This window comes from Morone saxatilis, unplaced genomic scaffold (genome assembly GCF_004916995.1).
Source record: "Morone saxatilis isolate NCDOM2014 unplaced genomic scaffold, NCSU_SB_2.0 Contig23, whole genome shotgun sequence".
Lineage (NCBI taxonomy): Eukaryota > Metazoa > Chordata > Actinopteri > Moronidae > Morone > Morone saxatilis.
This window is the reverse complement of record NW_023339796.1, coordinates 16,882,621-16,899,048: the sequence shown is the minus strand read 5'-3', so window position 1 is coordinate 16,899,048 and position 16,428 is coordinate 16,882,621. Positions and strand designations below refer to the sequence as shown.

General features: G+C 41.8%; 3 protein-coding genes across 3 annotated transcripts in view; 1 reads left to right on the top strand and 2 right to left on the bottom strand.

Annotated features, from left to right (window-relative positions):
- imp3 (IMP U3 small nucleolar ribonucleoprotein 3) overlaps window positions 1-278 on the bottom strand; it is a 3,379-nt gene extending 3,101 nt beyond the window's left edge. Inside the window, exon 1 of the mRNA XM_035670597.1 lies at window positions 39-278. Coding sequence (XP_035526490.1) covers window positions 39-175 — 137 coding nt within the window. The 5' untranslated portion in view covers window positions 176-278. The remainder of the gene's footprint in view (window positions 1-38) is intronic.
- A 4,463-nt stretch (window positions 279-4,741) lies between these two features.
- slc35a3b (solute carrier family 35 member A3b) lies at window positions 4,742-11,883 on the top strand. Its single transcript, XM_035670032.1, has 8 exons — window positions 4,742-4,818; window positions 5,957-6,203; window positions 6,351-6,505; window positions 7,654-7,776; window positions 7,963-8,137; window positions 9,964-10,082; window positions 10,243-10,376; window positions 11,008-11,883. Exons 2-8 carry the CDS (start codon window positions 5,999-6,001, stop codon window positions 11,099-11,101), a joined length of 1,005 nt encoding a protein of 334 aa, XP_035525925.1. The 5' UTR covers window positions 4,742-4,818; window positions 5,957-5,998; the 3' UTR covers window positions 11,102-11,883.
- Window positions 11,884-12,135: 252 nt separating this feature from the next.
- fam78ba (family with sequence similarity 78 member Ba) lies at window positions 12,136-16,358 on the bottom strand. Its single transcript, XM_035670031.1, has 3 exons — window positions 15,159-16,358; window positions 14,672-14,951; window positions 12,136-14,054 (listed from the first exon to the last, which is right to left on the bottom strand). Exons 1-3 carry the CDS (start codon window positions 15,491-15,493, stop codon window positions 13,812-13,814), a joined length of 858 nt encoding a protein of 285 aa, XP_035525924.1. The 5' UTR covers window positions 15,494-16,358; the 3' UTR covers window positions 12,136-13,811.
- Between the last annotated feature and the right edge of the window lie 70 nt (window positions 16,359-16,428).

Sequence of the window (16,428 nt, the reverse complement as noted above, 5' to 3'; positions counted from 1 at the left end):
GGTATCAGGGCAGTTAGTGGTAGGACCGTGGTACTTACTTGGTGTAGTCTTCCCTCTTCTCGATGCGAAACCTCCGCAGCACTTTGACCTCGTGCAGGTTGTTGTCCACCTCCCAGTTGATGAAGTCCACCTTCTTCAGCAGCTTCTGCTCGTGGTGCTTCAATTTACGGACCATTTTTAAAACCTTTCACTGACTAACTCTGAAGTATTTACGAGGCTGACTGCTTCCCATGCGAGGATAACACAGGAAACACGTGTTCTTCTTCTTCGGTGAAAGATTACAGGTCGAAACGTTGATGTCAACTCGAGCTACAGCGCCACCTACCGCGTGTCAACATTAGACATCACTGACTGCCCCCTTAAAACCTCTTTCACCTGTCATTGACACATTAAAACATTGTATCCGCAGTTTGTACAAGTCTCACAATACCTAAAAATATTTAAAAATTTAATAAAGAAAAACTTTAAAACTTTAAGATTAATCATAACATTTTAAAAAAGGAGAAATTATTATATATAAATTAATTTCTTAATTATAATCTTAATCTCTTAATCCTAATAAAGGGCTTTTATGTCTCTAAAGTCATTATCAGTGTTTACAATTTAATTCACAGTATTTTAAAAATGTATTTCTCACTACTTTATTTAGAAGAAATAGGTATAAAGCAGCAGCTAACTTTTTTCAGTTTAAGCAGAAGTTAACCTAAAAAGTCCCATAACCCTCTCACAGAAACTCTTTACGCCTATGTGTTCTCTCAATGCTTTCTGGTTTAGTCTGATAATTAGCAGCATCGTGACATTTTGTGTAAAACCGTGCAACTTCTCTTTTCTCCAACAGGTGTCACCAAACATGTGGAGAATGTTGTCCGTGCATGGCGATTCATTCATCCAGGACAGAGAGGGACAGACTCCGTCCCCCTGCTAAACTCACAGTACACCGCTATTAATCTTACAGCTGTGTGTGTGTGTGTGTGTGGTGTGTGTCGAGGAGAGGAGAGAGATAGAAGGAGAGAGAGAGAGAGAGAGTTGTGTGTCTTGGCCATAGTTTGTCAGAGCAGCAGAGCAAAAAGGAGCAAACTATCCAGCGGATGAGTGTGCGGACCCTGTCATCCACGTCCTCAGCTGAGATCCATCCCCACAGGTAAGTTACTGTGTGATGGACAGTTTGAGACAATCAGTGCGTTTACAAGAGCCAGATGGGATGATGAATCAACAGATGAGTTATGCTGTTGCAGAGACATCTGTTCTGTCTGCGCTCCTCCTGCTACTTCTGTCAAGACCCCTTCAGGGACAGTTTGATCAAATGCTGCTTTATTACCCGCAATATAAAGCCACCCCTCACTGTCAGAGGGGCCAGTCATGTGGGCTTTTAGAAAAAGCCGTTAAATCCTTCCGTCGTTCACGCTCCTTTCTTTGACGGATCCACATCCTGATGATGTTGAAGTTCAATATTTGTGCAAGTCAACTCCCATTAAAACAAACGAAGAAAGGTTTCCTGGTGATGGGAGTCAGATCCACGTCACCAGCAGCAGGCGGCTCAGCTGAAAGACTCTGTAGGCTGTAATTCATTCTTTACACATTCACAGAATGTCAGCAGAGACACGTTTCAGAAACATCTCGACCTGTTTATCTCACTAGTGTTCCTTTGAGCTGAGGACCAGCTTATGCTTGTCCCAAATGTCCCAAAGGTGGAGCAGATCTAAGTGGATGCTCCACCTTCACCAAGGCCACAGGGACACTGGATTCCTTTGACCTGAGTTGGGTCTTTATTATCTGATGCTACACATTTGCTTTGCAAAAGAAAAAAAAAATGAGGAACCTGGTTTGTGAAGATGTTGAAATACCAAGAAACCAGTTTTGATATTCAGAGTTGAAATGGAAACACACATCAGTGCTTTTCATTTGTAATAGGAGACATATATATCAGAAAGTATGGATGTATGTAGGAAATACTGTAATTGAGCCCAATGACAACATGATGTGTTCGCTGAGATGCTGCTCAGCTGCTCAGCTGCTCGCAACACCAGTGTGGAGGCTGCCAAAGCTACTGTGTGATCAAAGCTGATAGTATTGTCAGTCTTGTGATAAAGACGCTAGTATGTACAGTACCCAGTGTTCAAGGGAATGTTAAAGACACACATTCCCAGCCTTCCTTCCTTTTTGCTTGCAGTCATTTCATAACCTCAGACTGTTGGTCCTCATTTGTTTTCTGGCCCTAGGCAGGTACCCAACCCTCCAGTCTGCTGCACAGGTTAGTGGAGCAGGTTTGTTCATCTCTGTCTGGGACTCAGTGAGTGTTTGCTGAGAACCATATAGAACCATATATATGGTTATATATATATAAATATATAAACAATATACTAATATAAACAGACGTGTACATCTGCTTATGTTGAATACAAACTCTGCACCAATAATCTGAGCAGTAAGAATTTCATTGTTTAAATAAACTAAAGACTTATTAAAAACTTATTTTTTAAAGAAAGCAGGTGGTGTATTATTAATTCAGCTTCAATTTAGTTCTAATTTGTACATACGCGCAATTATAACAAAGTTATCTCCAGAACTTTTCAAATAGAGCTGGTAGATAGAGCAGGTCTGGACCGAACTCCTTATCAAATTATTTACAGAGACCCAACAGTTACTACTGTGTTCTGTTAAGTTTGCACTTCATGTGTGAAATACTTTACTACTTTATTACAAGTAAAACTCTTGATTCAAAAGTAAAATTACTGAAGTATCAGCAACAAAAGCGTTTTAAAATTAAAAAGTACTTCTTATGCAGACTGGACCCTGAGCTGTTGTGTTATTATATCGTTGATTATTAATGCATTCAAATGTAAGCAGTATACTGTAATATTATAGTTGGAGGTGGAGTTAATGTCAACTACTTTATATACTGTTTGGTAGTTTAATCTACAACAATGCATCATATTTTATTAACGTATTATATGTTCTGTATGTAAAATCTTAATCTGTAACTAAAAACCACAGCTATCAAATACATAGAAAAAGTAAGAATGTGTATTGGCAAGAATCTGAATACAATATGTATCATGATTCAATATATTGAGGTATATATATATATATATTGCATCATAGTATAATAAACACACCAGTAAACAGTGGGATCTACATTTATATTTATCACAGTCACTATAACAGCCAACATAACAGCCCTCAGTTTATGTTTACAGCACTGCTATCCAGCGTTTAGGGGTTTAAACACAGAAACTGATACAGTGTTTCTGAAAAACAATATAATATCATTATATTGATATTTCCTTCTGAAATGTGGTGGAAATTAAATATAAAGTAGCAGAAAATGGAAATACTCAAGTACAAGTACCTCTAAACTGGACTTAAGTGCAGTAATTATGTATAAATGAACTACTCCATGGGAGGCTTGTGCTAATATGACCTGTTTAATTGATGCAGGTAGCACATTGCGTGTTATACTATTTATTAACGTGATACGTTCAATTATCAGCTAATAACTTTTTTCCATTTTATTTAACTGTGTCCCTTGCTTTAAATCTACTTTGTATTACAATAAACAGTGTTCAATACCAACTTAATGGCCAGGATACAGGTAATGAACAAACAGGTGTCTAGAAACCAACCTAAACCATCTTAGCCCACAACATAATTACCTTTGAATACTGCATCACCCATCCAACCGCAGGTAAACATAGGTGCCTTCCAAATTCAGCCTGACATGTTTGGTGTGTTTCTGATCTCTAGGATTTAAAATAAAGGTCTGTCAGTTTGAACAATGTTTGGCTGTGCAGTATGAGTTTGTGATGACCGACCCACCAGAAGGATGCTGCTTATTAAAGGTCTATTGTCAGAAATGGAATATATAAGAGGTATGTTTTCATTATTATTTAATCACCTGAATATAGAAATTCTGTTTTCGTAGTAAGAATGAGATGTTTTTATCTACAGATAGAGCAGATCCTCTTCTGTTGTGTTAAACCGCCATGTTTCTACTGTAGCCCAGGATGGACAAACTGAACACTGGCATTAGATATTTTATACACTTGGAAGATATTGAGTTGGTTGCAATCTACAACTTCACTGACAGATGCCAGTAAATCCTACACACGTTTAAATATTCAATATTCTTTCAGCGGCCTCAAGTCAGTTTTAGCAGACGATTTTATAAACACGTGAAGATCCTTGCATAGCTGGCAACAGAAAATCAAAGTCGGTAGTGTTCCTAAAATGTGCTTAGAGAGAGGAGAGTTTGTTGGGTGTGCAGAAGGACACACACACACAAACAGAGAGAGACTGTGCAGCCATGCTGTCCCTCTGCTAAGCAGAGCTGCTGCATAAGGAGGTCATTGTGTTGAACACACCACACCTCTTGTTCTGTCAGCACCTCTTTGGCCTTCATGGCTTGTTGTACATCCTCGCAGGATACTTAAAAATTATAAGAGCATTTTATGACATGGATCAGTGGACTTTGTCTCTCAGCTTGTCAGTAAAAGTGAAAATAGATGTACAAATTCCCATGTTACTTTTACCTAACAACTAGTTTGCATGCTTAAAATAAGGAAATTGATTTAACAGTCTGAAGGGAATGCAAATTGGCAAATTTACATTTACAATGTCAACAATCCACCTGTGCCATTCCACAGCTCAGTTTCACCTCGTAAAAATCTGGGAAGGTCCCTCAGTTCCTCCCTCTCATAGATGGGGGCTGTAGTGCCTTCAGTACTATTCAGAGATACAATGCTTCAGTCAGGGGATGTAAGACAAGAGAGTGACGAATGTCCGTTGTTGAGCCTTCAGGACAGCGGAGTTGCGAGAGCGGTAATAATTATCTGCTTGTTGTCAACCTAACCTGCTTTTGTTGGTGTTTTGTTGAGGACTAATAGATAAGATACAGTTTATAATCTCACAATTAACAGTGTAATAATGTCATATATAACTATATATCAGTCACAGGGGCACTTTTTCAGTAAGATTTTAAATATAGGACTTTTACTTGTAAGAGTATTTTTACGTTGTGGTATTGTACTTTTACTTAAGTAAAGGCTCTGAGTACTTCTCCCACCTCTGACTGTTATACCAGTGTTAGCCATGAGTGTTATTTAAAAGCAAATGTAAAATAGAAGCTATGAATACTGAGGGTGTAGTTCTTGCAATGACAGCCAGTCTTTTATAACAGCTTTAATAAAGTTTTGAGGAATAAAATGCAGTTCAACTTAATTGCCTCAGAGGACAAATTCAACTTGCATATCTAACTAACAACTGGTAGCCTATGTCATTAACCAGAGACAGTAAGTGTAATATAACAGTTCTAATAATACAACAAATTGGTGGTTTGGTCACTTTAGATTTCAGACTCACCAATGATTCACCAATTATTCCCTCCTGAATCAGTACTTCTTTGGTTTCTGTTGGTGGAGGACAGTTTTCCATACGAAGTAGAGAAAAGGTGACAGCTGTTTTGAGCTATGAGTTGTACTGTAAAATACATCCACCCTGTCCCCATTATTCTTTTTGCTGCTCTGATCTTTGTTTTATGTGCTCCAGGACTGCAGACCAGTCACAGGAATGCCTGAGACTGCCTCAGGCTGGACTTTCTGTTTAAATACCCTTTAACTACTGCCCAGCATTCCTGATTGTTCACTCTCTCCTCTCACACTGTCTAACTAGTTTACCCTCTCTCTGTGTTCCGCTATGACTCCTGACTTTCATGCTCCCTCCATGGTTTTCTTTTCGTAATTTTGTTATGTTATGCTAGTTTCTCAAGGCAGAAACTGGTTTCTTGTGGACACTCCAGCAGCTTTGTTCTTACTGCATCAGTTGAAGGACATGCTCCATTAGTCCCTGAGACTGTGGTGCTGAGGAGCTAGCAAATACGGGTGTGTCTCCGTTCTCTGACTGAACCAGATCTGAATTCACTCATCCATTCTGTCTATTTTTCTTTCTGTCCATCCTGAAGGATCCTTTGTTGTCTGCTGACTCGAGCACAAAGTCCTCCACAATGGTCTTGTCCTCGCCACACTCCTTGAGGCTGAAGTATATGTCTCTGGGGGTGCTGGTGTTGCAGACCACCTCACTGGTGCTAACGATGCGTTACTCCCGCACACTGAAGGAAGACGGCCCCCGCTACCTGGCCTCGTCCGCTGTGGTGTCGTCCGAGGTGCTCAAGATCCTTGCCTGCACCCTGCTCGTCTTCATGGAGAACAGTGAGTAGCAAGGGTGGAGAGGACTTCTTAGTCTATTTAAAGGTGTCATCTCATCAGGATGGCTGATTTTGACATTCTTTTGACTCTTTATCTCCATGGGTGGTCCCTTGGTTGGATTACTGACAACACACTCTCTGTCTCTGCCAGATTTCAGTGTGCGGGCAATGAACCAGCTACTGAAGGAGGAAATTGTGAACAAGGCCGTGGAGACCATGAAGTTGGCCATTCCTGCCGGGATCTACACTCTGCAGAACAATCTGCTCTATGTTGCCTTATCCAACCTGGATGCAGCCACCTATCAGGTAACACATTAATGTGCTGGTTTAGGTTCACTGTATGTGTGTGTGTGTGTGTGTGTGTGTGTGTATAATTTTACTGACTTCTGTATGGCCGGCATTTGCCTTACTACGTAGCCTTGGATTTATAAAGCCTAGTATTTTTCATGCAAAAGGTTTTTTCATGAATCCTTGGTTAACCAGTAAATGCCCTCAAACTACAATAGGTTTTCTCAATGAACTAATTTGTGTGTTCATTATAGTTGTTTAGTTCCATCAATTTGTACCCTCAAATTACTTTAAGAGCCGGCTCAGGGCTGGCAGGTAGCAGACCAGCTGGCTCAGGACACAGAGCCTGCAGGCTACAAACCTGAGCCCAGTCAACTGGAATGCAGGCTCAGGTGATGGCTGGTTGCTAGCAGACTGGGAAGCTAGCTGGAAGCTCCCATGCTGGATGCTAACATGCTGTAGGTTACCTGAGTCAGACACAGAGGAGGCTGGGTTCAGGAGCAAACAGGACGTAGAGCAGAGCTAGTTCACCATTATAATGCTTCCAACTGGGCAAAGTCAGTAGACAGCGAGGGAGTCTGGCTCGTCATCATTAACATCCTGCATCACTCCAAAATCATGCCATAAAAAAGGCAGGCAGGGCTGTTGTCAATGTGTGTCTGAGTCAATTTTTGGCCAGATTGTACTGTCACGACTAGTGTATAGAGGAGTCAAACGCAGACAGCAGCAGGCGGACACAATCAGTTCAATGATTTATTACCAAGAAATCATTGTAATTGTTATGAAACATTTGCCACAGAAGAGTTGCAGATCTTGCACTCAACAGATGGGTGAGACAACTACATACTTTTTGAGTGAAGTATTCCTTACTCCCATCCACTCATGAAACTTGTACAACTATGTCATGCCTTCGCCATCCTAGGAAAAACATTCAGCTTGCAGAACACTACTGAATGATACATATCAGAGAGGATTTAGAAGTGGGTATACCCAATACTGAATGAAAGATAAGTGCATATACTCCATATACCTGTGCATTCCCTACACTACACCGCTGCTCTATAGTGACCTTTCTATGTTTGCTTAGGATTGTGCTAATGTGATTGATGTTCCTCTGTCATATGTACATACCTGAATACCATACTTTCTGTTTGTGCTCCACACAGGTCACCTACCAGCTGAAGATTCTCACCACTGCACTGTTTTCTGTCTCCATGCTGGGGAAGAGGTTGGGCTTCTACCAGTGGCTCTCGCTGCTCTTCCTCATGGCTGGAGTCACTCTGGTGCAGGTATCAGCATGACACAGAAAGTGTAAAGACACAAATACACAGATTTAACTGCAGCATGAATGTGATTTGTTTCTGTGGGATGAATATGACTCCACTCATTAGATGGTTTAGTCTTACATGATTTATATTACTCTAATTGAAAGATTTTAAGTCCTCTTGCGGTCTGCATGTGTTTAACCTCCCCAGTGGCCCACAGAGTCTGAGGGTGACTCTGAGCAGAAGATCCTCTCTGCAGGCTCCCAGTTTGTGGGACTGATGGCGGTGCTGACGGCCTGTGTGTCCAGTGGATTCGCCGGAGTTTACTTTGAGAAAATCCTCAAGGAGACTAAACAGAGCGTGTGGGTCCGAAACATACAGCTAGGTACAGTAATTATGGCTTCTGTTTGTTTAGTAGGATGAGACCATATGTGTTGAGGGAATATTGTGCACAGTAGGTCTGTGTGTGACGTGTGTGTGTGTGTGTGTGCTTAAGAGACATAATATACAATAAGACTTTTGTTATACTGAGTTTGATGGGTGCTGTTTTCTTCACCCTAACCCAATCTCCTCTTACACTCAAATTCATGTTCTGTTCGACACATACATGACCTGATATAAGGTTTTAATCATTTTCCAAATTCTATATGAATTGTAGCTCATTGCCTAAGCAAAACTATTTCTGAAATGCCTACAAAGCACATTTAATGGATTAGAAGCTGAGGGATTTTTTGCAACCTGGCAACCCCATCTCATTGATGGGTTATTGCTGAACTATTACGTCTCAATTAATGATTTATTAACATTAATAGAGCCCCTTGTCACAATTTTAAAATATGTACACACTAACTTCATTAGAAAGCTGTACCAAAGATATGACAGTCTCATTTGCTCTTGTAGTACTCAGGTGCATACTGTGATCTGTGACTCTGACGAAAGGTTTACAAAGTCTGAGAAAATGCAGCTTTTTACAGGTCACTGTAATCTAGTGACACAGGAAATATTATACCTTCACTGGCACTCCTAATGTTGGCACACTCTACCGCCACCTTGATTCTTAAAGATATGAAAGAAATGGTCTTGCTGCAGGTGAAAGAAGAGAAATTAGCAATGTTTTTCTTTAGAGTAACCCCCCTTCATATTTGTGTCACTTATGCAACATGGCTCTTCTTATCTCTAGCTGCAAGCCTTTTGTGTGTTCCTCTTTTGTCGTGCCACTTGATTGCAGCATTCACCTCAAATTCCCCATTAACCTTGAGGCTTCTAGCGTACTGAATGCCTGTGAAGATGAAAATATTGTTTGTGATATAACACATGGACATGCTGAGTTAGCATTCTTTGTTACTACTACAGAGATTGTTAATGTTCCCAATTTGACTGATTCACGTGGTTTACATTCTGTGTACTATATGAGAGTTTATGTCAAACTAAAAGACTTTTCAGTAAGTACATAAATATTCAAGTGGCTAACATACTGTTTTTCACATGAACACAGATTAATGAGATCTATTTCTACATGGTACAGACTTTTAACATTAAGTGACAGTTGTGTTTTCATTTCCTGACAAAATAATTGTGAAATTACTCATCCAAACTTTATTTTAGTGCTATTGCCTAATTTCCCGTAGCCTCACGAGCCAGATTAACAGGTTTTCTGGCCAAGAAATGTCTGATCTTCCTCCCATAGCAGTAAGAAGAGGCATGCTACAAAAGTGACCCTATTATGCTTTTAAAGGCTTTCATGCTGGAGATATCAAATTCTTTACTAAGAAAAGTGGCGTGTCAGTGAAACTGGGTTTTCTGTTACACTAAAATTCAGAGGCATGAAATTACGATACGTTCAATGATACGTTTGGTCAGAGAAGGAATCTTGTTTTCCCTTTAAGAGGAGATATCTGAAAAAACATGAATGAGTTTCATGCTATCTCGCTCTCCAGCTGCACACTTAGATGACCTGTTATTTGACCTTTATGGTTTATGGCTAATAATGAAATGGTTTACAACATCCTCATATATATTTTAAAAGAGAACTGTTGTTGTCTTTTTTACGACTGGGACAGAGGGTAGGTAGTTAAAGGGTTACAGACTCTCTTTTACTTCTTCTCTCCTGTTGAAAATTCTCAGTTCAATGGTGATTATAACCTTGATTAAACTGTTACATTCTCTCCTGTGTGTGTATACCTTGTAGTCAGCAAACGTGATCTCTTTCAGGTTTATTTGGCTTCGTGTTCGGCTTGGTAGGAATGATAGTATATGACGGCCAGAGAGTGAGACAGTCGGGAATGTTTCAGGGCTACAGCACTATTACCTGCACAGTCGTTGTCTTACAGGTAAGAATCACTGTTTCTTTTCATTCTCACTTTATCATTTGTGTCCCATTTGTTTACATCTGTATTTATCGAAGTGTCATTGAAATGCATTGGTGTGTTTGGTGTACATGTCTCCATGTGAGTGCAGCAAGCTTTCAAATACATTATTCTCTGTCTGCAGGCTCTGGGCGGGTTGGTCATAGCCATGGTCATTAAATATGCAGACAACATTCTCAAAGGATTCGCCACCTCTCTGTCCATCATTGTGTCTGCACTCATTTCATATTTCCTGTTGGAGGACTTTAACCCTACTGGGTAAACACACACATGCTCATGCACACTCCCACGAGGCTTAGTTTGGATCTGTCAATCATATACTGTTGGTTTCAGTCCATACTGAATTATCTCAACAACTCAAAGAATTGATTGTCATGAAGTGGTGATTTGACCTGATTTTTCCTCTAGTCCTACCATGAGGTTGACATTTGTGGTTTTGAATGAAATATCTTGACAAGTATTGGATGTATTGCCATGTTCTGTGGTGATCCTTAGACCTTTTTTCTAGCTTCATCTTCAGGTCAAAGTTTCAGTTATCCAGGTTTATGACCAAATACCTGCAACTAATGACATTCCCATCATCTGTACTTTTTGTTTAGTGCTAATCAGCAAATGTTAACATGCTTAACTAAGATGAAGAACATGGTAAACACTGTACCTGGTTAACATCTTGAAACTTACACAATGTTAACATGTCATTGTGAACGTTAGCATGCTCATGTTAGCATTTAGCTTAAAGCACCACTGTGTCTAAGTACAACACAGAGAGGTGTTAGTATGGCTGCAGGCACTGAGTCTCATTTACATGACATAAACTGAGGACACAATTGTTTGTTTATTCAATAAATGTTTAATGCCTGTTTATTTTCTCTCCTTTATTTCCTCTCAGGGTATTTTTCCTAGGGTCACTGCTGGTTATTGCCGCCACATTTCTTTACGGCTACGAGCACAAACCTGCCAGTAGCAGTGCCATGAAAGTATAAACAGAGGCGTCTGTGGGCTGTGCTACCTGACAGAAGTGACAGCCGGCACCCAACATAGACAGCAGGACTCTAACTCTGTTTGGCAGAAAGAAATTCATGAAGTGGAAGTGATAAAACCTATTACTGCCAAACAACTGCAGCTGGAGACTGTTGAGACTAAATGTACCACATCACTCCTCTGGAAAAATGCTACAAAAGAGGGTACAAAGGTTCTTATGAAAATACTAACAGGAATACAGTGAAGCTGACTTGTCATGTCATCAGGCATTGTTGCAGTTAAACTAAACATAGTTGGACTGAATTATCCCATGGAAACATACTGTCGATTCATTTAAAGGGACCAGGAGTAGAGTATGATGAAAGCATGGCTTTATGGTCATTTGCAAATCTGTGTTTTATAGTTCAATATTTCAATTGTGTATTTATGTGTTAAGGGATATGGGGAAAGGGGGTGTATTTATAAAACAAAAAGTTACTGTTGTTGGTGTTACTGGTGCTGAGAGCACTTCCCTCAAAGAGAGGAAAATCCTTGACAGAGCTTCCATCTAGTGGTGGAATGAGGAGCAAACTTGCTGCAAAGAGGAGGGGTTACCTCTGTTCAAAGATGCTGAAAGTCCTTTTTTATATGAGATGAGATAAGATGGGATATTACTGCTTTGACCTTGCTGCTCACAGTCTAGAGTATTTATATCAAAAGCACTCATTCTACTGTTATTTAAATGCAAAATAAAGGTCTTTATGTAAGAACAAATGAATAAATTAAGGCATCTTTCATGCTGAAACAACCAGCTCTGCCTTGATCTTTTTTCTTACTTCAAAGTGACATGAATGGATAAATTGGAGCTGTAAGTGTGTATGTGTGCACACTCTCTCAGTTTACATACTAATGCATACACACAGAGCTAGGCACACCCATGAATATTTTGAACTGTTTTTTTTTTTGTTCCAGTTGCAGTGCACTCAGAAACACCAAACCAGTCTCTATAGCAACAGATGGCTGAATGAGCTGCGGTGCCGCGACAAATGTAGACACACTCAATTAATATAACCTATTTTAACCTCTTTGATTATTTTACATGGTAGTAACAGCCATTTTTATTCAACAATATCCCTGACAAATAAAAACAGAATTGAGGCAGATGAACAAAAACAATACATCTTTTCTATTTTACCATTTTTTTCTCCCTCTGTTTTTTGTTTGCACAGTCACAGATAATCTTTGCATAGTTGTGGATTTCAGAGCAAATGAGAATATTTGGATGGAGATAGTGTGTGTATGATGAGGTGGACAGACACAGGGGATAAAATGAGCAGGCAGATGGGAAGGTGAGGCGTGAACCTGGAGAGAAGCACAGATGGAGGATGAGTCATGTGACTTGTGCGTGGAGTGGCAGGCAGGGACTTGGACTGGGCCCAGTACGAGCCACTGGACAGACCATAGCCGTGACACAAGAAGGCCTTTGTCTGTGATTATCTGAAGAAACACTACTGCAAAATAACAAACATTAATGATATGCGGGGAAACTGTGATATGACTTCATACAACCAGCAATAAAAATGGCACTAATTCAAATAAATCCCTTTCAAAATGCAGTCTGGTTTAATTCCACACCAAGGAAGCTGTCAGAGTACATTTGGATTCCCTGATTGTAGGAAGATTTATGTAACTTGGTAGTGCAACATGGTCTGATTAGTACCACATCAAGTCTACTTTAGGCCTGAGTACACTTGGGCCTCATTCCAGCTATGATCAATGTGACCTGGACTGCTATCACCTTCTTGTTTTAAATTTGTTGTATGGCACTGTTCCAAGTCATTTACACTGCACTTATTAAAAGCATAGCTGACATTATTTATTTAATTTGCTAACAGGTCCAGCTCATCTCTCTGATAGTTTGTCACCCAACTGAATACAATATCAGCTGCACTGCGGAGGCGAGTGAGTTGAAAATATGTTGGTGTATTAGCAAAACTCCAGAGAAAACTACAGCGTATTTGTTTTTCTTCCAGACTTTTATGCAAGGTGGGTGCTCTTAATACAATCTGACTGATGCATGAGTTAATCTTAAACTAAAAAGATTCATATAATACTTTGTCTCTTTAAATCTTCTGAATACATCCTTTAACTCTGGTACTGAGTGTGCTGAAAAAGGCCTTTGTTGGCACTGACGAGGTTTAACCAGCCCGCAGGGTTTTTTTGGGGCTGACTTTTCAATCAAAATGTCTTCAGGTATCAAGTTATACAAAACAAATGCTATTCTTAAACTTCTGAAGGACAGTTTTTGTGTCTTTCTCACTCTCTCATGCAATAAGATCTACATAAGGATGCAGGATGCAGTTCTCGTTGTGGTCTAATACCTCTGTGATACGTCTAAAAAAACAGCGTTCCTTCTTCGCTAAAAAGCAGGCAGAACTCTTTAATGCAGTCCAAAACTTTGGCGGGGGCCAAATAAGCCTTGATGCAAGTGGGGCCCTTCACACTAGTTTGTTGTAGACTTCCATTTTGATATCGTAGTGTGTCATATCCAAGATGTGCACTCTGGCTTGATGTAATGGTCCACTTAAATCTTTCAAGGATAATGAGCCACTGGCATCCTGAGCGCAGGCAAACCATAATTTCTCTCTTCTCTGATAGGCTTTATGACACCTTCACACCCACTTTTATGCAAGAGGGATCAATTTTACTTGTCTATGCAATCAGTCGACCCTCTTATTTTGGCGGTATGACCACTAGTGGTGCCCCTCTCCGTGGCCTCCACATTAGCACTTGGGCGTCATTGGCATTCGGCCTCCCCAACGCGTTGGGAGGAATGGGCTCCTGGTAGTTGAGGATGTGCGGCTGCTCCTGGTAGGGGCGACCCACCAACGAGGCCCGAGAGCCCAGGGGCATGTCTGGGTCCACGGCAATGTCCACCCGCATCCGCCACCGCACCGTCTGCAACACGATACGCTCCTGGAGGAGGAGAGCAGCATAATTATAGTTAATATGGTCGATGCTTTTTATATGTGTATGCAGGACGCAGTCTATTTATTAAGTACATGAAGAGTGTTTTGTTAAAGCTTAAGTTGATTGTGTGTTACATCCTCTACTGCTGATAGATGTGTGGTTAAAGTGTAGCCTAATAAATGGTGTATCACTTACACTTTGCTGAATATAAACTGAAGAAAGTTTGGATGCGGCTCTCAAACTACAAACCAACAATGAAGCAAACGGGCCTGCCAATTTTCTATATAATAGCCTGAGAGAATATAACTCTTCCACAAAGACAATACATGAATACTGTACTGACTCCTGACAGGCCATTGCAGGGGCTTTATTCAGGAGAAGGCAATGATGAGGTGCTTTGTAACTTTACACCAGAAAGGGAAAGTGCAGGGGGAGATGATTACATCACAGTCTGTCTGTGTATGTAGTGCAGGAGCAGTTTGATGTATAGCCAGTGTTCTTCATTTAAACTGGAGAAAACATATCTGTGACATGCTGGTGCAAAAGACAATAACATAGTGATTTGTTAAGATGTGAGTTGTCTCATCTTGAGTGTAAGGCTGCTCTGTCCGTTTTTGTCCTACCTTGGTGACAGAGTTCATGGCCACCAGCCAGGTGATGAAGCTCTGGTCCCTGGTGATGTGTGTCAGCATCGGCGTGTTGCTGTTGCTGATGGGCACAGCCCAGGTCACGCTGGGGTAGAAGTTGTCGTTCATGCTGACCGTCAGACGGGACGGTTTGGATGTGGGTCCAGTCAGGGTGACTGTCTCTGTGGTGTTGCCATACCAGGGGTAGCTGACGCCATCGGAGTCACTGATGGCCTTGACCCGACCCTCTCGCAGCTCTGGTAACTCCCAGCTGGACCTGCGGCAGTTGGACAGCGGAGGACAGAGTGAGAGGTTGAGCGGCTTTTTGTTTTTTTTGCTGTGGCAGGTGCAGGTTTGTGGTGTAGATGTCCTGAGTGTGTGTGAGTGTGCACATCCAAACAACATACTAAACACACACACACACTGATTCACACTCATTCTGTGGCAAAAGTTCATGTTGTGATGGGGTCTTTTATACACTTACATGCCAATATCACCATAGGTGTTGTAGAACTCCATCTGGGTACAAGCCTGGATCCAGCCAACCACCCAGGTCTCATTACGGGGCACTGGTGGCATCACAACCCCTGCTGAGGCCCTGAAGTAAGGCGTCTTGTAACGGAGCACAATCGGTGAGTTCTCCTCAATGATGGTGGGACACTGGTCAATAGAGGCCGACACCTCATATACCACAATGTTCTCCCGTTTGATGCGGGGCTTGCATGCAATGCTCTGAATACAGCCCATAGTGCAGGCGACAAGCAAAATGAGCAAAACCAGAGAAGAAGGGAGCAAATGATACCTGGCCAGTATGCACATCAGTCCCCTCCGGGTTCCACCCTTGCCTGAAGAGCAGATCTAATCTTTTAATTGCCCATCACCACTGATTGGTTGGGAATGAAAAATTGAGAGAAACTGAATGGGGAGTATCACAGTCACCATTGATCAAACATAAAAACATCCACCATCATATTATCAGGATGATGTGGAGGTGAGAGCGCAGTGGGGCCTGGGGGGGAAGTATCATAGATCTCCGCAGCCTCCTCCCCCCGGTCTGCCTGCTGACTGCCGCACTGCCCTTGGCGCTCGTCCCCAGAAACTGCAATCCGGCCTCCCCTGGGCTGCTGCTGCTTCTCCGCCGTGCGTCCGGAGGCTCCTCTAGTCCCTGTCGAGTCCACACGTCCGGCTGCACGTCGGTGCCCCTTGATCCTGCTGCTCTGCTCCCGGCTCTGCGCTGTCATGTCAAGTGGCGACAGGGCAGCCAGGTGCGTCAGAGCAGGGGGGCTGGATGCCTTTTGTTTGCTTGGCTTTCCTGTATTAGCCCTACATTCGCGCGGCGCCCTCAAAAGACAAAATCGGGCTCTTCATCACCTTGACCTACATGAAAAGAGGCTTCATCAAACGAGCGAGAATGTGTCTTACAAAAGCGAGACAACACGGCTATAACGGGCTATTTTTATGTTTTCCTCGCAGAGTGTTTCCATTCTTGGGGATGCATGAATGGTGCATCATGAATGGAGGCAGCGAGGCAGCATAAACGTGCAGAAAACAGGGACTATACCCAGCGGCTCGAGCGTCTGTCGGTGATCCGTCTCGTCGCTGCGTTTCCTCGCGTTGGTGAGCATCGCGGACCGGAGAGCATCCTTCCCCAACCGCGGGTCGCCCTGTTCGGTTTTGGAGGTGCTGATGCTGGAGAGGCAGGGGAGGGGCGTCACCCGAGCTCTGCGTTGAAAAAAAAAAATAACAAGTGCAAG